Raw genomic sequence first — 25,963 nt, 5'->3', positions numbered from 1 at the left:
CCATCCACTTGTTGCAAATGGCAAGATTTCATTCTTTTTGATTACTGAGTAATATTCCATTGCAAGTATATATATGTGTGTGTGTGTGTGTGTGTATGTATTACATATTGGGCTAATGGACTACCCTTTATCCATTAGCCCAATATGTATGTATGTGTATGTATACGATATGTATGTATGTAGACATTTGGGCTCTTTCCATCCTTTGGCTATTATCCATAGTACTGCTATAAACATTGGGGCACATGTGCCCCTTTGAATCAGCACTCCTGTATCTTTTGGATAAATGCCTAGTAGTGCAATTGCTGGGTTATAGGGTAGTTCTATTGTTAATTTTTTGAGGAACCTCCATACGGTTTTCCAGAGTGGCTGCACCAGCTTGCATTCCCACCAGCAATGCAAAAGAGATCCTCTTTCTCCACATCCTCTCCAACATCTGTTGTTGCCTGAGTTGTTAATTTTAGCCATTCTGACAGGTGTCAGGTGTTATCTCATTGTGGCTTTGATTTGTATTTCCTGATGATGAGTGATGTTGAGCATTTTTTCATGTTTCTGTTAGCCCACTGGATGTCTCCTTTGGAAATGTGTCTGTGTATGTCTTTTGCCCATTACTACATTGGATTATTTGTGTTTTTGGTGTTGAGTTTGATTAAGTTCTTTATAAATTTTGGACACTAATCCTTTATCTGATAAATGACATATCTGATATGTCATTTGCAAATATCTTCTCCTATTCCATCAATTACCTTTTACACTTGCTGATTATTACCTTCACTGTGCAGAAGGTTTTTATTTTGATGAGGTCCCAATAGTTCATTTTTGCTTTGGTTTCCCTTCCCTCTGGAGACATGTCAAGAAAGAAGTTGATGTGGCCAAGGTCAAAGAGATTGTTACCTGTTTTCTCCTCTAGGATTTTGATGGCTTCCTGTCTTATGTATAGGTCTCTCATCCATTTTTAATTTATTTTTGTGTATGGTGTAAGAAAATGGTCCAGGTTCATTTTTCTGCATGTCGCTGTCCAGTTTTCCCAACACCATTTGTTGAAGAGACTGTCTTTTTTCCATTGGATATTCTTTACTGCTTTGTCAAAAATCAGTTGGCCATATGTTTGTGGGTCCATATCTGGGTTGTATATTCTGTTCCATTGATCTATATGTCTCTTCTTGTGCCAGTACCATACTGTCTTGATGATTACAGCTTTGTAATACAGCTTGAAGTCCGGAATTGTGATGCGTCCAGCTTTGATTTCCTTTTTCAACATTATTTGGCTATTCAGGGTTTTTTGTGGTTCCATACAAATTTTAGGATTGCTTGTTCTAGCTTTGTGAAGAACGCTGGTACTATTCTGTTAGATATTGCATTAAATATGTAGATTACTTTGGATAGTATCAACATTTTAACAATATTTGTTCTTCCAATTCATGAGCATGGAATGTTTTTTCCATTTTTTTGTGTCTTCTTCAATTTCTTTCATAAGCTTTCTATATTTTCAGCATACAGATTTTTTACTTCTTTGGTTAGGTTTATTCCTAGGTATTTTATGTTTTTTGGTACAAATGTAAATGGGATTGATTCCTGGATTTCTCTTTCTGCTGCTTCATTATTGGTATATAGAAATGCAACCAATTTCTATATATTGATTTTATATCCTGTGACTTTGCTGAATTCATGGATCGGTTCTAGCAGTTTTTGGTGGAGTCTTTTGGTTTGTCCACATAGAGTATCATGTCATCTATGAAGAGTGAAAGTTTGATTTCCTCCTTGCCAATTTGGATGCCTTTTATTTCTTTGTGTTGTCTGATTGCTGAGACTAGGATTTCCAACACCACGCTGAATAACAGCGGTGAGGGTGGACATCTGTGTCATGTTCCTGACCTTAGGGGGAAAGCTCTAAGTTTTTCCCCCTTGAGGATGATATTAGCAGTGGGACTTCTGTATATGGCCTTTATGATCTTGAAGTATGATCCTCCTATCCCTATTTTCTTGAGAGTTTTATCAAGAAATGATGCTATATTTTGTCAAATGCCTTTTCTGCATCTATAAAAAGGATAATGTGATTCTCATCCTTTATTTTTTTCTATTTTTAAAACAATTTTTAATGGTTTTATTTATTGTTGAGACAGAGTGAGACACAGCATGAGCAGGGGAGGGGCAGAGACAGAAGGAGACACAGAATCCAAAGCAGGGTCCAGACTCTGAGCTGTCAGCACAGAGCCCGACATGGGGCCCGAACTCACGGACTGTGAGATCATGACTTGAGCTGAAGTCGGACGCCCAACCAACTGAGCCACCCAGGTGCCCCATCATCCTTTTTTTATTAATGTGATGTATCACATTGATTGATTTGCAGATACTGAACCAGCCTGGCATCACAGGGATAAACCCCACTTGATTGTGGTGAATAATTCTTTTGACATACTGTTGGATCTAGTTTGCTAGTATCTTGTTGAGAATTTTTGCATCCATGTGAATCAGGGAAATTGGTCTGTAGCTCTCCTTTTTAGTGGGGGTCTTTGTCTGGTTTTAGAATCAAGGTAATGCTGGCCTCCCATAATGAGTTTGAAGGTTTTCCTTCCTTTTCTATTTTTCGTGCAGTGGTGCAGCAGCAGAAGTTAAGAGATTATGGCAAATCACAAACATAGCTGGCACCAGGTTTCACTTTACCCTGGCATCTTTGTCCCAATACCAGGAAACGTGGCTATTCTCCAGAGTCCACTGGGACCTTTACCTGTGAGGAGGCTGTATGGTTTCTACTAAATGCTCTGCAAACAGGGGAACCAACTATCATCGTGTGGCACATGGTCGCCTCAGACCACGCTGACTGCTCCTGGGGATTTGCCCTACTTCCTCACCAGAGCACTGCTGGGCACTGGGTTCCGGAACTTCACACTCTGGCCTCCACTGTTTATAGAATCCTGATGGTACTGAAACCCTCTCCTTTCTTACTGTCAGTGGTTTTGGGGAACAGATTTCTTGTTCAGTCCCCTAAGAGTGTTATCACTCTTTCTCTCTCTCTCCAACTACTTTCAGGGGAGATTTTTCCTGCAGTCTCCTGATTAGTCACACTGCCCCCCTTTCTCTGTCCTTCCTCTGCAAAAACAGCTCCCTACCCTCCGTGGCTTTTGTCTCCTCCAGTTCACCCCTCTGCACCACGTACCTTCCCAGTTCTGTGGCCCAAGTTATGCAAATTGTTGTGTTAATCCTCAGATCAATTTCCTAGGTGTGCAAAATAGTTTGGTGCTTATCTAGCTGCGTTTCAGGGACGAGACAAACTGAGGGTGTCCATGCTGCTCTGCCATCTTGATTGCAATTTAATAGCTTACATCTTTTAAGTGCACATGGAAAATTCTTCAAGATATATAGTATCTTAGATCATAAAATAAGTGTTACAAATTTTTGAAAATTGAAATCATGCAAAGCATTTTTCTGGCCAGAAAGGAATTAAACAAGAAATCAACAATAGAAAGGTAACAGGAAAGTCTTCAAGTACTTGGAAATTAATCAATATACTTCTAAATAACCCATGAGCCAAAAAGTAATTTTCAAGGGAAATTAGGAAATAGTTTGAACTGAGTAAATATATAACGTATCAAAATTTGTGGCATGCAGAGGGAAATTGTAGCATTAAATCCTTCTTTAGGAAAAAAAAGTCTCAAATTAGTAATTTAAGCTCCTACCAGAAGCAACTAGAAAAAGAAGAGCAAAGTTATTCCAGAGTAAGCCAAAGGAAGAAAACAATAAGGTGAAGAGCAGAAATCAATAAAAGAGGATACAGGAAATCAATAGTGAAAATCAGTAAAACCAAAAGCTGGTTCTTTGAAAAGAATCAATATGATTGATAACCTTCTAAACAAGACTGATTAAAAAAAAAGAAAAAAAATAAGCTAATTATGAATATCAACAATGAAAAAGAAGATATCATTACCACCTCAAGATATTAAAACAACTATAAAAGAATGCTCTCAGGAACTATGCACATAAATTTGACAATTTAGATAATATTGCCCAGTTGACCAATTATTCAAAACCCACAAATTACCAAAACTCACCCAAGATGAAATAGATAACTTGAATAGTCTTAGAAGGAAATAAAATTGTCCCTATTTACAGATGACAAATAGAGGAGCAATGAGAGGCACAAAGCAAGTTCAGGTCCATGAAAATTCTAAAATCCAGCTGTGGACACATGTTGTGAGAGCTTCCATTCAGAGCCCGGTACTTTCCTTGATTAGAGCCTAGGTCTGTTCTACAGGAGTGGTTCTCATCAAACCTTCTCCTCCTTGGTTCTCTCCTCAGGGAAGTCTTTCCTTTTCCATAGGAAATGGCCTATGTTTGAAATTTTTTGAATAGCTGAATAGTTTTTCCAGTCGGCTTCCTTCCCATAGAATGTTTGTGTCCAGATGCTTTTTTCATTTTGAACTAACTCAGTCTCTTTTAATCTAAGCTGATTCTCTTTGGGTATTCTATGAATCTAAACGAAACTTACTCCATGTCCCTAATGCCACATCAATAATTCTTTTTCAGACAGATGTTTCTCTTCTTTGCATGGAATGACAAAGTGCCATGGAACAACACCCTTAACATTCCTAGAAACAGTTTTTTGTCTAGTTGTACTGAGAGCCCACTGGGCACCACCTTCAATCTTTCTGAGGTCTTAATGAAGAGTTTTGCAGACAACATCTCTGATATGACTTTCTCCCAAAGGCTATTTCTTTCTTTGAGAATCTGTTGGCTGAAAAAATAACCCTGGCTGGAGAGATTGGAAATGTAAAACCTTTCTATTTTCCTCTACACAGGAAGACTTGAATACACATTTTTTCTAAATTCCATTTGCAAACTGAACTATCCTTTCTAAGTTTGTCTCTTATCATATCTTATTACACACAAAGAAGTCAACTGCCGTTTCATCATTCTGTTGGAACTACAGGGACAGTCATGCAATTGTTTTATGATGAAAAAAAAAAAACACAGATCACTGTTTTTCACACTTCCAATAGCAGTTCCCACAACATTTTTATCAGCAGCCACTAAAATTTGTCTGCCATTCCTCCAGCTTCTGCCAGCAGCTTACCTGCCACTTATTCCAGCCATATATCCCTAGCCATATCCATATATGCCTAGTCTCAAAGCTTATGTCATACATTGTAGGTTTTTCTTAAAGTAGAAACCGTTTTCTATCTACTAATTTCTGTATGTGTTATCTGTTAGTTTACAACAACCCACCCTAAAACTTAAACATTTAAGGGGTACCTGGGTGGCTCAGTTGGTTGAGCATCTGACTTCAGCTTGGGTCACGATCTTGTGGTTGGTGAGTTTGAGTCCCGCATCAGGCTCGCTGATGTCAACGTGAAGCCTGCTTTGGATCCTCTGTCCTTCCCCCATCTCTCTGCCCCTCCCCTGATCACGCTGTCTCTCTTTTGAAATAAATAAATAAATAAATAAATAAATAAATAAATAAATAAAATAATAATGTATTTTTTTTCATAGTTCAGGAGGTTCGGTAAGAGGTTCTTCTACCGGTCTTGACTATGCTCATTCACGTGACTCAGTCAACTTAGGTTGACTAAGAACTGGCTTAGATAGAATGGCTAGGTCTCTCTCTTCATGTATTCTCTCATCCTTAAAACATGCTGACCTTTCTTTACATGATAAGAGGTTGGCAACATGCCCAAGATGTGAGCCATAGCTTTTTGATCATGTTTGCATATGTCCCATCAGCCAAAGTATGACAGGCCAAGCCAAAGTCTGTGTAGGAAGAGACTTGACAAGGGCACAGATGCCAAACGTCATGATTTACTGGACTTATTAATGTAACAATCGACCACAGGGACTTATGTGGAGAAAGAGCAATCAATACTTGATGTTTGGGTCTAGAAAATTCCTTCTGAAAACACACTGTAACAATTAACAACAAAAACATTAGGTCCTGTAAGCCTCATCATTTAGCAGACCCTTTTATATCAGAAGTTCCAAAGTACTCAATATTTCCATTCATAGAAGATATTTTAATTGATGAAACATCCCCTGTAAGATAATGACACCCTTGTCAGCAAGAGATAAGGGTATATTCTGACCAGTTCCATGAACATATCTAATTTACAAAGTATGAGACCCAAACAAATGATGAGGAAAGCAAAACCATTGCTTCTGGAGTCTCTAATGACAGTAATGCCAAAGAGAAGGTGAAAAACCAGTTTGTTTTTTCCAGATACACTAAGCTATTGTAAGATTCAGAGCTTGAGGAGGCTATCACATGCTAATTTGAAAGTTATGGAAAAGTCACATCTTTAAGATTTTATGTTCCTTAATATTTCTAGCTGTCCAGCCTCCCTTCATCAGCCACAGTAAGGCATTTGTCCTTCAAGATTCACTGTTGATGTTTGTCTAATTTATAACAGTATTCATGTCTAACATACTGTTCAATTAAATACTTGAAGTATTAATTATATTGGTGGCATAAGTTTCCAAAAACATGTGGAGAAAGTCAAAAGAGTATAAGCATTTTGTCTTTTATCAATGTATTTCAGAATCTTTATTTGCCATAATTCCCCTATAAACTCTATTGATTCTCTATAATAAGATAGCCTTAATTCTAGGATATTTCACTACTGTTCATTTGCTTAAGCAAATCTATTCAAACATTATCTCAGAATCTTTACATGAATAAAGGGTCATTATATGAATAACAAGACCTGTTTATACCATTTTTCAAAATATGACTTTGTTTTTCACCTCATGGTATATACTTTTACCTTAATTTTTACAAAGTACTAGCTGAACTTAGCAATAATAAATGAATCACTCATTTCTGTTTTTTTTTTAATCTCATAAAATTCTTCCCTTATCTTTCAATGTGTTTAAAGAGTAAAGATGTATTTACATTCACTTGTGTATACTTGATTTAATTCATGAGTTTTGATGCATTTAAATTATTTTTAAGAGCCAGTTTTTGTTTTTGTTAGCAGAGTTTCATTTGAGCTATGTCATTTATTTATTTATTTTAAATTTTTTTTAACGTTTATTTATTTTTGAGACAGAGACAGAGCATGAACGGGGAGGGTCAGAGAGAGAGAGGGAGACACAGAATCTGTAACAGGCTCCAGGCTCTGAGCTGTCAGCACAGAGCCTGACGCCGGGCTTGAACTCATGGACCGCAAGATCATGACCTGAGCCAAAGTCGGCCGCTCAACCGACTGAGCCACCCAGGCGCCCCGAGCTATGTCATTTAAAATATGAATAATATAATAAGGTTGTTGTTACCTATTTGAACATTTGGGTACTACTACTTTGTTAATAAAGAGGTAGGTAGCTCAAGTTTTATAAAATCAAAATTATTGTTTAGATTATTAGATAAGAGCAAGATGTGGTCTCAGCACAATAAAAAAAAAAAACACCTGATAATCTTGGCATTAATAAAAATAGCTTATTTATATGCTTGAGTCAAAAGGATGGGTAACTTTTATAATATGCTAAATTGATACAGTATACAAGAATTTTCAACAACATTCCCAAGTGAAATGCTTCTATCATTGTGAATATGTCGATGATATACAATATAAATCTTATCTAATTTGACTTGTGACAGATTTTCTTCAAGATATGAGCTAGAATGTTGCAGAGTAATGGAAGTTTCTGACAGCATATACAAGATGATAAGGGAATTACCTGGAGGAACACTAGGGCAATATTATCTCTTGAACCCTAGTTATGTGCGAGGCATCCTTTGCAGAATTATATGCATTTTCTGATTTATTTCCCACAACAAAGCCAACAAGTAGATGCTATTAAATCCATTTCACTGTTAAGGAAATTAACATCTATCAAATTCAGACTCAGAATTGGTATTGTGTAAGTGTGATGTGACTGATCTTCAGTAAGAGAAGAGAGAAAGAGAAGTCATGAGAAAGAGATGAGGGTTTAATCTCAATGCTATATAACATAAAAGTCTTAAGAAAGACATATGAATTCTTAAATTGCAATACTCTTACCTGAACTTTTAATTCCAATGTATCCGGTTTTAGAAGAGTATTATATTCCTGTCTATAGGACATACATTTTGAATTCCTCTTTAAATCCCCATGACTTTGTACCACCCTCTCAGGATCTGTATTAAGCCATAAGCTCCATGCCCTTTACTGAATTGGCATGATTAGGGGTATGAAATAGTTTTTATCGGTATAAAGCCAATTGGCTCAACTCACAAATTAGTCTAATAATACTCTAATCAAGTAAATTCATCTGTCCCAATTTCATATTTTATAGTCAGAGCAGAAAGGATACAACTTAATATCCTAAATATCATAATTTGAGTCCGGGAACAACACCAACTTGTCACTCTCAACTCTCTGAGCTCAGCTGAAGGTAAAACTGGAAACTACACTGAAGTAATGCAGCAGCTGAACAGCACAGGAAATGAATTCCACGTGGAAAGAGCAAGAAAGGCTCAAGGTGACACTCAGTGTGTTGCACTTGACACTGCTTTACTCTATTTCATGTTCTGAAGGATGCTGTGTACTGTAATACGCCAGGCAGAATTTGAGCTGCAAATGGTGATTTCACTAGTGTGGCAAATCTGATTATCCAAAATGTGAGGTCAGGAGAGGATTTCTTACATTTCAATAATAAAACTAGACTTCAGGCAGTCAAAAGTAGTGACTGCTTATTTTCCACAAAATTTAATTTTTCACAAGTCCTCTTTACTATATGTAGTATTCCATACAGGATTCCTCAGTTTACGAACTTAAAAATAAGTCTTAGAATCAACCAAATGTGGTATCACTCCCTATCTCCATACTTTTATGTTCCTACTTAGCATAGGAACTACATATTTTGCTTCGATTTCATAGATGTTAATTTCAGACCCCTTTTTCATCAAAGGCAATTTCAGCTTTCCAGATGCTGGCTAATACTTTAGAAAGAAAAAAAAACTTGCAAGACTTGGAAGCCAATGCACTTCCATTTTTTATGGGTTGCTTTGTCAAATATTAAAGGACAAACAGAGGATATACCGTTTCAACAACTAAATCCTGATAATGGTGGTGTATTTGTTCAGATTTCAACAGTTATACTTGCATCCATGCTATCAAAGGCCCTGGAATATTTTTTAAGGAATACCTTTTGCCTAAAGCTGTGCATCAGTAGCTTCCTTGGGTCAGCGAGATCCATACAAAGGAGGGTCTTGGATTATGTCTACAATGTCAGGCTTTTATCAGATTTACACGTTGGCGATGATGAATTTCACATGTTGGTGTAAAGAGCCTATTTCTCCCTGAATACGGACTCCAATATCAGGCCAGTCAGTCATCCAGATGGAGGCTACATGAGATCCTGGGTAAAGGAGGGCAAATTCATCACCACAGACTGAAAAGCACACAGCTTCGTCGCACAGGATAAGAATGTGAAATCTTACCACAGGTTGTTTATTAGAAACACATCTAAAATTTACATATACTCACAGAACGGTTTTCAACAGAAGAATGGGGAGGCAGAGTATACCAGTCAAATACTATGCAAAAGATGTCAGACAAAATTAACTTTGAAGAAAAGGGCATTATTTGATATTCTCCAAGAAGGCAAAACTTAAAAATGAAGTAATGGAATGTTTCAAGTGTCTCCTGTGAGCTAGGATTCTTTTCATTTTTATACTATTTTGTACAGGCAAATGGATTTGTGTGTTTGTGTGCTTTGCACGTGGAATTAATTCCTAATAAGTTTATAGTCTTTCTTGTTAGAAACAGTGATATTTCAGATGAACTTCTTTACATTAATTTACTCAAGTTGCAGTGGTCCCACGTCCTTTCTCAATTCTCAGCATATAAATTATCAACATTATTTAAAGTCTTAGTTTCCTCCTGCCATGTAATATGCCACAGTGGCATGAGCCCAAGGAATAAAATCTTATTCTCACTGCCTAAAGTTTTGCAGGATTGGAAGTTAAATACACCATCAAATATTTAAATATACTGTTTTGTAACAAATATAAACATTTGCATGGGGGAGGGGAAGGGAAAAAAAAGGTTAGAGAGGGAGGGAGCCAAAACATAACAGACTCTTAAAAACTGAGAACAAACTGAGGGTTGATGGGGTGTGGGAGGGAGGAGAGGGTGGGTGATGGGTATTGAGGAGGGCACTTGTTGGGATGAGCACTGGGTGTTGTATGGAAACCAATTTGACAAGAAATTTCATATTAAAAAAAACAAATATAATCATTTGTTTTACAGTACTGTGCTAAGCATTTTTTTAAGAGGAAGAAAATAAACTTGGACATTATTTTAGTTTAAGATAGTTTTTGCACTTTGTACTATTTCATGAGCCTAGGAAACTTAGAATATTCTGACATGGCCCACACTGAGGGCTCCTGAGTTAGTTTTCTATTTTGTCACACAACAAATTAACAACCTGGTGGGATAACACAGTTTTGAACCCAAGGTAGTCAAAGGTATGAGAGTCAGCTTCAAAGAACTCACTCCTTAGCGGATTCTGAGAAATCAAAGTTATATGAATGCATCATCTCCACATCCACTTGTTGGACACTTGATGATGATGATGATGATGATGATGATGATGATGATGATGGTTTTTGATTCTTGGAGACCTCACAAGATTGGGGCAACACCGAGATGATAAAACACTGCTTTTGAGAAAAGGAATACCTAAAACATTAGCTGTAACTTTTATCATGCTTATATTATAAGCGAACTTCAGGATATTTTTGTGAACCTCAGTATATTTTTGCTCAGAGATGCTACTATAAATCAGATTTCTTTTGTTTTTAATGATGTTCCTTTTTATATGTTGTGTGTGTATGACCGACAGTGAGATGAGATGTAAGGAAATGGTTTTTTCTTATTGTCCTGAGACCAACTCGGCTTAACTTCAGACATATTTGCCAGATCTAGAAATGCTTAGAATTAAACCATAAAAGCATGAAGCCTGGGAGTAAGAGCAATTATGTTTTCTTCTTTCATCAAAAACAAATTTAAAATGTTCACTTGGATTTTACTATAGAACTGTGCTAGTTATAGTTTTATAGTAAAATACAATGCTCACACCAACTGTGACAGTGATTTATACAGATTCCTAAAAAAATGCTACTGAAGTTCTGCTACATTTACAATGCTACATTTGTATACACAATATGTATACAATATGAATGATACAATGATGAAATCTTAGTTTCAAAAAAGGCACATTTCCACCTACCCACCCATCTCCATATATTCACAACCACAAGATGAGCTTTCATAAGCAAAATTTAGGTTAGTGAAGGAAAAAATGAATATTTCCAGTACCTATCTTTTTCCTTCCTTCCTTTCCAGCTTTGAGAGATATAGCAGGACATAAAATTTAATGCACAAATTAAGGTTAGAAGACCTGTAATCTATGTTCACACCCATTGAGTTGGCTGCAAAAGATCAGAAGAATTTTGAGCAAAGTAATCGCTGTAAAGCACTGAATAAGTGATCTTCCGCAGACTCACAGACACACACAATGTAAGAAATATGTTTCTTAAAAGTAGCATTTTAACCAGCCTGTATAATAACCCCAATAATGAATCACTAATGAACACTTTTACACTGCAACTGTTGAGCATGATTAAATCAATCAAGTTTCCCATATAGCCAAAAAAAAAAAAAAAAGAAAAGAAAAAAAAAGAAAAAAAAGAAGAAAAAAAGAGAAAGAAAGAAATGAGAAGGAACCTCCTATAAGCCAGTGATTGTGAAACAAGAAGGAATTCAGGGGCACCTGGGTGGCTCAGTTGGTAAAGCATCCGAATCCTGATTTTAGCTCAGGTCATGATCTCACAGTTTGAGAGTTCGAGCCCCGCACTGGGCTCCGTGCTAAACTGGTGGAGATCCTGCTTAGGATTCTCTCTCTCTTCCCCACCCCACCCCCCACTACTCCTATATGCTCTCTCTCCCCCTCTCAAAATAAATAAATAAACTTAAAGAAAAAGTTTCAAAAAATTTTAAAAAGAAGGAATTCAAGATATGTAAATATTATAAATGTTAATACACAAGTATAATGATTTTAAGAGGATGTCTGAACCCACTGATGTTATTGAATACCTCTTAAAATTATGTAGCCTTGACTTCATGGGCACCTGATAGCTTGGCCTGTTCCCAAGAAAGCACTTGAGCCATAATCTTTTACAGCAGAAAAGCAGAGAAAGACACTTCAAAGTGGGTACCTGTGCTCCCATTTGCCAACAGGACTTTTCCTCTGTGACTATTTATGTTCTTAATTTCTCAATGAAACCTAAAAAAAAATCAGTTCTCATCTTTTTGCTATTACTGAGTGATTTAAAAGTTGCACGACACGAATGCTAATATATTTGAAATGCTTATAAGTAATAATATTTCGGTAAATGTAACAGCACACAAAGAGTTTTCTAAGAACTTCTTTTGATTTCAGTGCTTTGAAAAGACAAGACTGGGGACCAGTAGGTTTTTCTACATTATCTTCCAGAGTTTCCTTGACTACGAACCTTCAGCCTGATAAGGTCCAGCACCTCTTTCTCATCAGTTTATTCTGCAACATGGCAACAACATGGTTTTAAGGGTAATTTCCAATTAGAGCAGATCTGTAAACTGTGAGTCACTGAGATTATACAAAATTGGTATTTGGCTTCCTTTCAAGTTTCAGATTCATCACACAACGGTGTGATTACCATACAGAGGAGGTAGCATCAAAAGAAATGTGCAGAATGTGTTTAAATAATACACACTACCAAATTTTACAGCTGGCCTTTTATATTCAAATGATATTAAGCACACTGTCGTGTTCAATTGAAAACATTTTAGATCTAAAAATATACTGTTGAAACAAATGACAAAGTGAGAAACAAGACCAAAATCTATTTTTATAAAATACAGTCTATAATTTTCAGATATAAAAATGCTACATATAACCATACTTAGATATCTTCTAAAATATAATCTGAGATTTATATTTTTAAACATTATCTCTGGTGAGTTTCAAATTTAGTATTTTTACAGAGTTTAAATCTCTATATTGAATCTTTATGCTTCTTTTTAAAACTGGAACTGAGCAAAAACATAATTCTAAAACAAGATTCCTGACTTCAAAGAACTGTGTCTTCAGATAACCTTTCTTCTTAAGTTGGAACCAATTTCCTTAAAGTTATACTTCCTCTCCTTTGAGCTCTAAGTAGAAAAATTCATGATTTGGACTTCATTTTGACTTTCTTCTGGTTTTTGGATTCCTTTATGCTATTCTGACATCACTAATGCATCTTATCATATCTTCCCCCAAAGCAAGTTGCTCATTGTATGTTCCTCTCAAGTATTTTATTGAAATATAACCCAACAGAAGAAATTACACTTCTTGCTTCAATTTCCCTTAATCAGTGATAATTCCAATCATAACAATAGCTGGATTTGTATTTTTTATTCTGGATTCCTAATTACACGGAACAATTGAGGGTAATTCAAAAGTGTTTCAGAATCACCTACTGCCTGGATTCTGGAAAACGTCTTTTGTGAAACAGAATGTTAATGCTCTGAGGACTCTATTATAGCTGTGCCAACATGTTCTGTGCACTTTGATGGAATGAGAAGATAAAAGGCTAGGTTCACCATAACTAATATTGCAATGCCACTATGTGCTGATACTCCTGTCAGTCAACAAATATTGAGAACCTATTTCGTTTTAATTTTTAGTTGTATGCATTTGTATATTGTTAATTTCTAAAGATGACTGGTATAAACTTAGGAGAATCAGCTTGATATATACTTAAGGTATATGGTCATTTTTATGAAGATCTTATGAAAGTACTATAGACCATGAATGTCTGCATCTAAGTGATTAGAGGAGATAATGTTTTGAAGAATTATCTAAAATGAGCAATATTTCAGTAGATGCTTTAGTTCTTAAATACTTCCTTATTTTAAACTGACCTGTTGTAGAGAGCTATAAATAACATCAACTTTTGGTCTGTTTCACAAAATAGCAAGTTTTATCCTATATCATGCTTGATACTTTAAAAAACCCTTGACCTTATCCTCATCTGTATGAAATATTTTGGCATATTAATTTATTTCTGGATAAATCAGTAATAACCAGTATGTGCGTGCATGCACACACACAGATAACAATAAAATAAAAAGGCCTAATAAAGAGTATGTTAGTAAACTTCTTTACAGAGAGGTAGCCAACATGGAAAGCCATGATGCCTTTTTCCATTTTATAAAACAGAGCATAAGTAGTATTTTGCAAGTCTACAAAGTTGTTGTTTTTTTTCTATTTGTACCATTTTTTGGTAAAAGTAGGAATTTCTTTCTTTCCTTTTTTTTTTTTTTTTTTGCATATGCATCTACGAACTCTAAAGGTAGGCAAATAAGAACTATGAGACCAGTGAATTACTTTTGTCTACTTCTGCTATGCTAATCAGGTGAGAGAAATCTGGGTTTCATATTAGGAGCCCTTCTGAACGGTTTAATTCCTTTACAGCTACCATTAGCTGTCAGCTTCGCCATGGATATTGTCCATGTGCACTTTGAGGTAGTCATTCCTTGTAAACTTCTTATGGCAAAACTGGCATTCTGCCAGGGGACGATTGGGATTGTGAGTCATCTTGTGTCGGATCAGCATTTTCTTCAGGCTAAAAGCCAAGTCACAAACCTAGAAAAGACCCAAAGACACCAATTGTATTATGCTGAAAAACCTGAAGATATGCCAACTTATCATGTACACAACACACATTATGCATCTTCCTACTGTTAAGTGTGCACTGACAGGCATAAGAACAAAAATTCCTAGAAATAAATGGAATTTAACATCCCAACTAAAGGGTAAAGAAAAATAATTACAGTTCCCAAGAGCTGTTTGCATCTAGTGTGTGTCCTCTATACCCTAACCACCCTCCCTTCCTCTCTACTGCTATATTTAAACATGTCTAGATAAACAACTCCCTGGGAACAATATCTTTCTCCGCATGATGGAGTGTATTGACATTTTCATATTAAACCCCTTAAACAAAATGCCTAATGGCCCAGAGGGCATCTCCCTGTTTGACATAAATAGCACAAGACTTGTCTCTCCAGTGATCCCTTCCATTTAGCCCCATTTGAGAAGTGAAAGGTTAATGCTGCTTTAAGCATCCTAAGTGGAAGTTTACTACCCACAATTCTGATTCTTTATTTCTTATCATATACACTTATTTAACTAGGGAATCTAACATGTTAACTTCATATAAGCTCTGCCACATTGCCACCTGGCCCAACAAATATGAACAGTCCAATAATTAAAATATTAAATTAACACAGAAGATGTAAGGTCCTCCTGCCTCAGTACTTTCCCACTTCTCTTTATGTAGCTTCCTCTTACTCATTCTTCAGGGAAGCCTGTATGATCTGTGGGCCAGAAGTCCTCTGTTAAGTGCTTTCATGGTAGCCTTTACTTTTCCTTTATAATACCTACTTTAAATACAATTAGTTACTAGATAATTCCTTTAAATGTCGGTTTCCTTGCAAGTCTAAGAAACATGATAGTAAGAGTAAGAATTCTGTAAATATTTGTTGACTGAAAGAAAGAAAGGTAGATACATGTTTGATAGATAGGTAAAACCCCTAAGAGCAATATAAGTATGTCAAAAACTATCGAATAATTCTAGAAAAATCAAGCAAGGTGACTATGGAGATTATTTTCAAGTGAAACTCTAAACTTCTAAATTGTTTTTTTATAAAATTTGTTAAAATCGATTATCATAAATAGCACAGAATTAAAATGTATCCCTTATTTTCCATTTCTCTGGCTCCTTCTCTAAAACCCATGTAATGAACAATAGATACCAAATTTTTCATTGGCTTCCCACTGAAATTAGATTCAAAATAAATTTCTTAGCATGCTTGAAAGGCTCATCAATTTGCTCCCCAACTTCACTTGTACCCTTTCTTTCTTACTATGCTTCAGCTCCACCTGCCTTTTTACCTCCCCTAATACCCAGGCTCATTCTCACCTACAGGCCTTGATTTGTACTGTTCCTTGTGCCTGGAATGTTCTCTTCCCCATGGCTGACTCCTTCTCCTCTTTTAGGTTACTTAGAGTTACTTTCTCAGAGACTTCTTCCTTAAGTATTCCTTTATCTCTTTTTAAATTGTTTCCAGTCTTTATCATAAAATGCAATTAGGTATTTATTTAGGTTTAGTTGTTCAATGTCAATACCCCACAGGAATGTTGAGTTCTGTGAGCACAGGGGACCTGATATCTTGTTCACTATTTCATTTCAGTGTCTGGCCCAGGGACTAGGTTGAAGGGCTAACATCAGCTTTCATTATGTGCCAGGAAGCACTCTGTGCAACTTATAAAAAATTCACTTGTGCAATCCTCACCTCACCCTTTTAGGCAGATACTAATACTATAAACTCCATTCTATAGAAGGAAACTGACATTCACTTCAGTGTCTCAAGCAGGTTACCCAAGGTCATAGAACTAGGAAGTGGTTTCTGGGGTTTAAACCCAAGCAGTCAGGGTTCAGAGTTTTTGTAACCCCAAGGACCAACTATTATTAAAAGCTCAAACTTCAAAAAAAGATATGTAAGCTGACTGTACTTTTTCCACTTGTCTGGCTGATACCATTTTTAAGAAATAAAAACCTCTTTGGAAAAATACAGGAGGTTCTCAGTTCAGCTCACCAGTGTATTGTGAGAGACACAAAGTTCAAGTTCATTTACACAGTCACCATGGGAAAATTACAGCAGCAGCAAGCTAGAGAAATGGAAGGGAAGTAAAACAAGATGCTAAAGTCATTGACAATGGCTCTCAATTAGGGAGTCCTAGAAGCTCCATATAGGAGATGGGATGGGAACAACCCAACAGGTTTTGAATGAGGGCCAGGTAGAGGATTCAATGTCAGTAGAGAGCAGGTGATGTCACAGTTGTGAAAGTGACTACCTAGACATTAAAAGCTATGTTTTTATGAACTTAAATGTAGTCACTAAGAGACTTCAAACTGATGTTCTGTATAAATCAGCCAACTGTAAGGACATTCATGGTCATTTTAATATTAGGGGAAAGCAAGGAATAATTCAAATTGTGTAACAGGGATGCTTCCTCTTCTTCCTTTCCACCTGAGATTCTTATCCAATCCTTCAACCTACTCCAAATTAGTATTAATTCACAAGCAAAAGAATAGGAAAATATTTAGTCTTTTTCTAGGCTAGAGGTAAACTGATTTTGTTTTAAAATGAAGTAAAACAACACATTTAATAGAACATACCTTGAGAGATAATACTAGAACACGATACAAACATCTTACAGTAACAAATATTTATCACATACAATGTGCCTGCCACTTCAGTTAGAAACAGAATGACAAAGAGTCTTGTCCTGTCCTGTGAAGTCCAGAGTCCTAAGGAGAAATATTTTCATGTCATGAACATAATTCTAGAAGAAGGAATAGGAGAGCACAATTAAGTCTTCCTGGATGTATGAGGGTTGTCATGTCATAAGGTGGGAAATGATATTCTGGGGGGAGGGAAGAGAAGGTGCAAAGGCACAGAGCTGTAAAGAGCAAGGCTCATGTGGGGAAGTAAAAACAGTTCCCTAAGGCTGAAGAAACAGAATATTAGAGAAATAAATTGAAATTAATCAATCAATCAATAAGAGAATCAACTTGAAAAAGAAGTTAGTGTTAAAGTCTGGACAACGCCCTACTTCAGTTCAGGTCACAATCTTGCAATTTGTGAGTTTGAGCCCCACATCAGTCTCTGTGCTGACGGCTAAGAGCCTGGAGCCTGCTTCGGATTCTGTGTCTCCCTCTCTGCGCCTCCCCCACTTGGCGCTCTCTTTCTCTCTCTCTCTCAAAAGTAAATAAACATTAAAAAAAGTTGGAGGCTAGAGCCAAACCCTGGTAATCATAATAAGAAACTGGAAGTATATTCTGCAAGTGGTGGGGATTTATTAAAGGATTCTAAATGGAGACTAACACCCAAATATCATTTAGTCAGCAAGCTTGAGAGTATGAAACTGGGGGCAGCAAGGCCAATGTTATTATTACACTTCAAGCCAGAAATGATTTGGATATGAACTAAAGAGAGCAATCATTGATTCCTTTATTCATTCTTTCAAAAACCTTCATTAGGTGCCTCCTATATGCCAGTCATAGTTCTTGGCCTGGGGATCCAGCAGTAAACAATAAAGAAGAAGAAGAAGAAGAAAAAACAACACCTCTGTTGTCATTAAGCTTAAAATACATGATAAATAATTAAACAAATATGTAATATATCAAGTGGATATAAGTGCCGTGAAGGAGAAGAAGAATATGGGGTGAAGGTTAAGAAAGTAATAGAAATAAGAGCGTAATTTGAGCACAGAACTGAAATAAGTACAGGAGAAGGCCATAAAGTTCTCTGAGAAGGGTGTCCCAGATCAGGGAAGCAGGAAATACAAAGACCTATTCATTGGAATATGCTTTGTTTGTCTGAAAAATGGCAATGAAGTGATGTGGTCAGAGTGAGGTGAAGGTGGTAGAGAGGTCAGTGCTTGGGGCAGGAGGGTTGGGGGTGCAGGTCTGTAAGGACTTTCAGATCATGGTAAACTTTGGTTTTCACTCTAAATGGGATAGACCGCCATTGGAAGGCTTGAGAAAATGAGTAAACATATAGTCTACATATATAATATATAAAACCTGACAAAGGTTCTAAAAAGGACACCCTGGGTGGTAAGCTTAAGATTCTGTCAGGAGCAAAGACAGGATAAATTAAGAAACTGTTTCATTATTCAAGGAGACTAAGCTGGTAGCTGGGCAGATGTGAAAGTGTTCAGATTCTCCATTTATTTTAAATATGGAGCCAACTGAATTTGCTACTGGACTGGATATCAGGAGTGAGAAAAAGAGAGGAGTGAAGGTGGCAGTGGAAATTTAGAGGAAGAAAGATTTTCAGGAATTACTGTGTCTGAATGGCAGGTACATGAGCTTGAACCCTCGAATCCTGACTCGGCCAATTAGAAGTGGAAGGAAAGAGACAAGTCACGCACTTCAGTGAGCCTCAGTTGTTTCATATAGGTGGAAATAACACCTAGATATTTCTGGGTTGTAGTGAAGATCAGAGAGAATATATATAAACTGGATCACTGTGTCTTCCCCACAATAGAAGCTTGACTAGTTGATGCTATTGGTCATGGCTTAAGGAAAAAAAAAGCATCTGGCATGAGAATCAGAGCTTTGGTTTTGGTTATTTGGAGATGGTGAAGCCCTCAGAAAGACGTATAGGTTTTTTTTTAAGTTTATTTATTTGAGAGAGAGAAAGAGAGAGGAAGGAGGAAAAAGAGAGAGGGAGAGGGAGGGAGAGAGAGAGAGAGAGAGAGAGAGAGAGAGAGAGAGAGAGAGGATGCCAAGGAGACTCCACACTGTCAGCATGGACCCAGATGTGGGGTTCGATCTTACAAACTGTGATATCATGACATGAACAGAAATCAAGAGTCCAAAGCTTAACCAACTGAACCATTCAGGAGACCCAGAGAGATGTATAGTTAAAGGGAATATGTTGAGCAACTAAGCTGGCTGGGGAAATATTGATTTCAGTAAGGAATATAGGAGAGAAGTCTCTTAAAATTTTTTTAAATGTGTATTTATTTTTGAGAGAGAGAGACAGAGAGAGAGAGAGACAGAGAGTGAGTGAGAGTGAGAACAAGCTGGGGAGGAGCAGAGAGAGGGAGACACAGAATCCGAAGCAGGCTCCAGGCTCTGAGATGTCAGCACAGTGCCTGAGACAGGGCTTGAATGCACAAGCCCTGAGATCATGACCTGAGCTGAAGTTGGACACTAAACTGAGTAAGTTACCCAGGTGCCCCAGGGGAAATGTCTTACAGACGGCTCAAAATATCTGCCTAGAGTTCAAAAGGGAGATCGAGGCAGGAGAAAGAGAGATTTGGAAGTCATCACCATAGGGATAGTAGCAAAGATACTTACAGTTCAATAGCTATGGCATGCTCAGGGAGCTGTACACACGGAATGACTGTGCCTAAGGGGCTAGTGTTGATGACTGAAAGCGGTATTTGAGAAAAATTGTAAAGAACTGAGATCAACATGTATCAGTTTCTTCTTTACAATTTTGCTCAAATGCCATTCAAGTACCACTCAAATGTCATATGTCTGTGTGTGTGTGTGTGTGTGTGTGTGTGTGTGTGTGTAAATGCCAGGCAGCGGGTACAAGAGATGGGGAGGATGTTCCAGGCAGAGGAAGTAGTGCATGAAGCTACAAGGAACAAGAAACAGAAATGCAAAATGGCATCGCTGCTTCAGGAAACTTTAAGTGTCAGTACAAACAAAATGCAAAGTGCTGACAGATAAGAAATTATTAACATATTAATAATAACAGTTGACAAAACCCAGAATAATTTTTTCCGTCAAGCGGCAAGGTGGATTTTACCCTACAGTTTGTGAGATACTGTCATAGAGAAGCACCTGATTTGGTTTATACTGAAACAATCACATTGAGAAATTATTACTGACCCCAGAGAAATAAAAAGGATTATAAGAGAATACTATGAACTGTATGCCAACAAATCAGATAACTTAGATGAAATGGACAAGTTCCTAGAAACACATAAATAACGAAAACTGACTCAAAAAGAAATAGAGTAACTCCAGAGACCAATAATAAATAAAGAGATTGTATCAAATAAAAAACCTCCCAGGGCGCCTGGGTGGCTCAGTCAGTTAAGCGTCCGACTTCGGCTCAGGTCATGATCTCACAGTTCGTGAGTTCGAGCCCTGCATCGGGCTCTGTGCTGACAGCTCAGAGCCTGGAGCCTGCTTCAGATTCTGTGTCTCCTCCTCTCTCTGACCCTCCCCTGCTCATGCTCTGTCTCTCTCTGTCTCTCAATAATAAATAAGCGTTAAAAATTTTTTTAAATAATAAAAAAAAAAACCTCCCAACAAAGGAAAGTCTGGAATCAGATAGTTTAATGGATAAATTGCACCAAACATTTAAAGACTTAACACTAATCCTTTCAAACTCTCCCAAAAATAGAAGTGGACAGAACACTTTCTAATTCATTCTGTGATGCCAGAATTAACTTAATACCAAAGCTAGACAACGATATCACAAAAAATAAAACTAAAAGCCAATATCCCTTTTGAATATAGATGCAAAAATCCTCAAACGAATGAAAAACAAAAATTCCAACAAGCCAAATTCAAAATTATATTAAAAGGATTGCCAACAAAAAAAAAAGAAAGAAAGAAAGAAAGAAAGAAAGAAAGAAAGAAAGAAAGAAAGAAAGAATAAAGAAAAAAAGGCAGGGCATGGATGGCTCAGTCGGTTAAGCATCTGATTTCAGCTCAGGTCATGATCTCATGATTTGTGAGCTCAACACCAGCATGGAGCCTGCTTGGGATTCTCTCATTCCCTCTCTCTCTCTGTCCCTACTCTGCTCGTGAGCTCTCTCTCTTTTTTGTCTCTCAAAAACAAAAAAACAAAAAGCAAAAAACAAAAACAAAAACACCAAAAAGCAAAAAAACAAAAACATCACAAGTCATGACCAAATGGGATTTATTCAGACTGCAATGGTAGTTTCACATAAAATCAAACAATGTAATAAACCATGTTAATAAACAAAAGACTAAAAAATGATCATCTCAGCTGATGAAGGAAAGCCACTGACAAAATCCAACAACCTGTATTGATAAAAATACTTAGAAAACTAGGATAGAAGGTTGCTTCCTCAACATAATAAAGGGCATTTATGAAAAACTCATAGCTAACATCATATGGAATGGTGAAAAACTGCAAAATAATGCAAAAGAATAGACCCCTACTTCACACCATATACAAAAAAATTAACTTAAAACATATCAAAGACCTAACTGTAAGAGCTAAAACTATCACACTCTTAGAAAAAAAACATGACAGTAAATCTTCATGGCCCTGAAACTGGCAATTCTTATATCTGACAACAACACCATGCTGAGAAAAAGAAAAAAAAAAACATAAATTGGATTTCAACATTTAAAAGTTTCATGAATCAAAGGTATTATTACTAAGTGAAAAGATAACTTAGAAGATACTTGTATATCATATATATGATAAGAGCCTAGTATCTAGAATATACAAAGAACTCTTATACTCAACAACAAAAAGACAAAATTTTAAAATGGGAAGAGGACTTAAACAGACATTTCTCCAGAGAAAATACAAACTCCAACAAACAAGCATATAGAAAGATGCTCAGTATTGTTAATCCTTTTGGAAATTTAAATCCAAACCACAATAAGATATCACTTCATATGCCCCATGGTGACTATAATTTTACAAAACAGAAAATAACAAGCATTGACAAAGATGTGGAAAAAATTGGTATTCTTGTGCATTGCTGGTGGGAATATAAAAATGGTGCAGTTTCCATGAAAAACAGTATAGCAGTTCCCCAAAAAGTCAAATATAGAATCACCATATGACACAGTAATTCTACTCCTAGGTATATACCCAAAATAATTTGCTTTTAAGACAGAGAGACGGGGCGCCTGGGTGGCTCAGTCGATTAAGCGTCCGACTTCGGCTCAGGTCATGATCTCGCGGTTCGTGAGTTTGAGCCCTGCGTCAGGCTCTGTGCTGATGGCTCAGAGCCTGGAGCCTGTTTCAGATTCTGTGTCTCCCTCTCTCTCGGACCCTCCCCCGTTCATGCTCTGTCTCTCTCTGTCTCAAAAATAAATAAACGTTAAAAAATATTTAAAAAAAGAGAGACAGAGAGAGAGAAACAGAGAGACAGAGAGACAGAGACAGAGAGAAAATGCATATGAGTGAGTGGGGGAGGGGCAAAGGGAGAGGGGAAGAGAGACTCTTAAGCAGGCTCCACTCCCAGCACATAGTCCAATGTAGGGCTTGATCTCAGAATGGTGAGTTCATGACCTGAGCCGAAATCAAGAGTAAGATGCTCAACTGACTGAGACACCCAAGTTCCCCCAGCCCTGCAAAGAATTCAAAACAGGTACTTAAATACTTTTATGCACATGTTCCTCACAGAGCAATACACAATAGCCAAAAGGCAGAAACAACATAATGTTCATCAGTGATGGAGAGATAAACAAACTGTGGTATACACAATGGAATATCATTCGGCCATAAAAAGGAATGATGTACAGACACATGCTACAATGTAGATGAACCTTGAAAACATTACGCTAAGTAAAAGAAGCCAGTCACAAAGGTCACACATGGTATGATTCATTTACATGAAATATCCAGAATAGGTAAATCTGTAGAAATGAAAGGAGATTGGTAGCTGTCAGGGTCTGGAGAGAGAGGGGATTAACTGCTGAATGGGTATGGAGTTTTATTTTGGGACATTAATGTTTTAGAAGGAGATAGAGGTGATGGTTGCACAACATTGTTAATGCACCCAATGACAATGAATTGTTCACTTTAAAATGGTTGATTTTACATTCTGTGAATTTCGTCTCAATTAAAAAAAAAGACATTACCCTGGCAGGGTAAAGAACACACACATTGGAGATTGAATGTAATAAAACACAGGGAGGAGCCAGGCTATGCACTGCTAGTGGGAAAAGAAACTGAGAGAAAGTAATAGATTTGAGAGTTATTCAGGAAAGAGGAAGATTGGGAATGAGAGAGAAAGGATGACTTCTATTCAGAATGAGTGGGTTAAGAGGATAAGATTTTGGAACAAAGACAGCCAGTCCTTTACAAAGCAGGATGCATTTCAAGGAGGTCTGGGAGGCAGTAAACTTGGATCGATAGTCAATGGACTAGTTTGGGCCACAGATCATGATCAGAGAGTTTTGAAAATATGATAGAAGTAGATGGAATAGAAGGAAAAAAATCATGTTTGTAAAATTATAGGTTTTTTAAAAAAATAACATCGTGGTCCAGTTTAACTTATAAAGTACTCAACAAAAATATCTAGCATAAATGAAAGTTGAATTGAATGTGATGGTAGGCAGATGTCTGTACACAGTCAATATTTAATTTCTATCTCCCATCAGTTATTTGTGCAGTTGTACAATTAAGTAATCTAAAGAGGTTGTGCCTATATGGAAATGTTTCCAATAAAAGCACTGACGAATTAAGCCAACTGAAATTATTAAGCAGGAGCTGTACCTCCAGTTCAGGATCGAGTTCTACATGTGCACATTTCTTTCTCTATGATACTTCTTGCCTTAAAGAAGTTCACTGTTCATAAAGGTACTTTTATGAGTAAGCCCACTGGGAGTACATTGTTGCCTTAACCTTACCACCAAAGTTTCATGGAAGGACAAGGAAAACATCTTGTGTTTGTGAGCTTCCTTTCATGTGGACTGCGTACCCTACACTTATCCGTTGGGATATGCCAATGGGACTAAGTACTCGAGTTTCCCTCCACATTTAAAGAGCATTCTGTACTGTGCAATTTTACACACTACAACTTTAATGTTTCTTCTTACATTGAGCTACATTAATACTCTTTTTGCTATTTTTGTATAAGAAATAAGCATCCAAGTGTTTTCCCTAAAGCCTGTGTCAATCTTCTATCAACTGTCAATCTTACACAGAATGGTGACACTGTTCATTGAAAAACCATTTTTTTCCTAGATTAATTAACATTCAGATTAATTTTAATGAGTGTGGTAGTATTTTTCCTTTCATAAATACTATAAACAACTAAGTTGATAATTTTCAATTCAAATGTCATACACAGAAAATCTAAACAATTAGCAACAGTATTTAAATAAAGGAGTTCATTCATGTTTTAGAAACTCATTGTTTGGCTGTAGCAAAATCAGTAATATCTATGGCCTGGTAAACCTCTGGTTTAACTGCCACTAACCTGTCAAAGATTTGGGCAGACATATGAAAGCTGCCTGGAATCATCATGAGTTTATACCTTGAAAGAACAACTCAATTGCATTAAAACTTTGGGTGCAGATGTGCCTTAAAGAAAATCGGTTAATCTGCTGCTAGTAAACTAGGATGAACAAAATTATGACAAAGTGGTTATATGGATTACATCAAAAGATGCAGGCAGCACAAGGCATTAACAGAAAGACCAGCACTGCAAAACAACACACACCCATCCATACACACCCAGGTGCACAGATGCCTTACTCGCACACATGCACACAACACACACATCTGTCACCGGAGGACACTGACGGAAGAAAAGAGGAACCAAACTCACATCACACTGAAAAGGCTTTTCTCCGGTGTGCGTCCTCTTGTGCTCATCCAGGCCTCGCTTCTGGCTGAAGGCTTTGCTGCAGTCTGAGCACTTGTAAGGTTTCTCCTGCAGTCAGCGACAAGAGATCGCCATGAATTTAAGGGAACATAAAGCCCTCCTTATAAATGTGTATGTGGTGTGTGTGTGGGGGGGGGGGGTATTTTATCTAGTTTCGTCAGGTGCTGCAGCAAATCCATGGGGTTCCAGAAGTTATTTTCAGAGGAAACAGGACTACTCGACATCTGCTGGACAAACTGAACTACTAGCTCATGGCAGTTCACAGCCCCAACATTAGACTGTACCACTTTTCTTTGGGAAGCAAGGTTCTGAATGATTGCCATGATCTAACTACTCAAAGAAGTGAACTCTTAAGTTTTCTTTTGGTCTTTGGGGTCACAAAAATTTACTGAGATATTCGAGACCCTTGATCTAGATGGTGCAACTTGTTTACTATCTTGGAGGAATTCCTGGGAATGAAAACTTCAGAACAAAATTTTCATCAGATTTTGGGGTAAGTTTAAAAAGATACAGCTCAACTGTGGTTTAAGTATTTTCATTTTTATTGCCCAATCTTTCTTCTTACGTAGGATGTTCTTTTGTAACATCTAAATTATGTTTTTAAATGAGGTATTTTTTAATTGTTTGTCATAGGCTCTTAAGGAAAAAAAATGTCTTCACAGGAGAAGAAAAAGTGTTCACATTCCTCAGCCGACTTTGATACCAAGAATTTGTATCACCAGCCTTTTTGCTTAGAAAACAGATTAACATTGTTCCATTAAAACAG

General features: G+C 37.0%; 1 protein-coding gene across 2 annotated transcripts in view; it reads right to left on the bottom strand.

Moving 5' to 3' along the window:
• Positions 1-12,734: 12,734 nt before the first annotated feature.
• PRDM5 (PR/SET domain 5) overlaps positions 12,735-25,963 on the bottom strand; it is a 209,456-nt gene continuing 196,227 nt past the window's right edge. For both annotated transcript variants that reach the window (XM_043569397.1, XM_043569404.1), the window contains 2 exons: positions 25,141-25,245; positions 12,735-14,643 (listed from right to left, as the gene is read on the bottom strand). In XM_043569397.1, the coding sequence (XP_043425332.1) occupies positions 14,479-14,643; positions 25,141-25,245 (270 nt within the window). In that variant the 3' untranslated portion in view covers positions 12,735-14,478. The remainder of the gene's footprint in view (positions 14,644-25,140; positions 25,246-25,963) is intronic.

Source organism: Prionailurus bengalensis, chromosome B1 (assembly GCF_016509475.1).
Source record: "Prionailurus bengalensis isolate Pbe53 chromosome B1, Fcat_Pben_1.1_paternal_pri, whole genome shotgun sequence".
NCBI lineage: Eukaryota > Metazoa > Chordata > Mammalia > Carnivora > Felidae > Prionailurus > Prionailurus bengalensis.
This window is presented reverse-complemented; position numbering and strand designations above follow the sequence as displayed.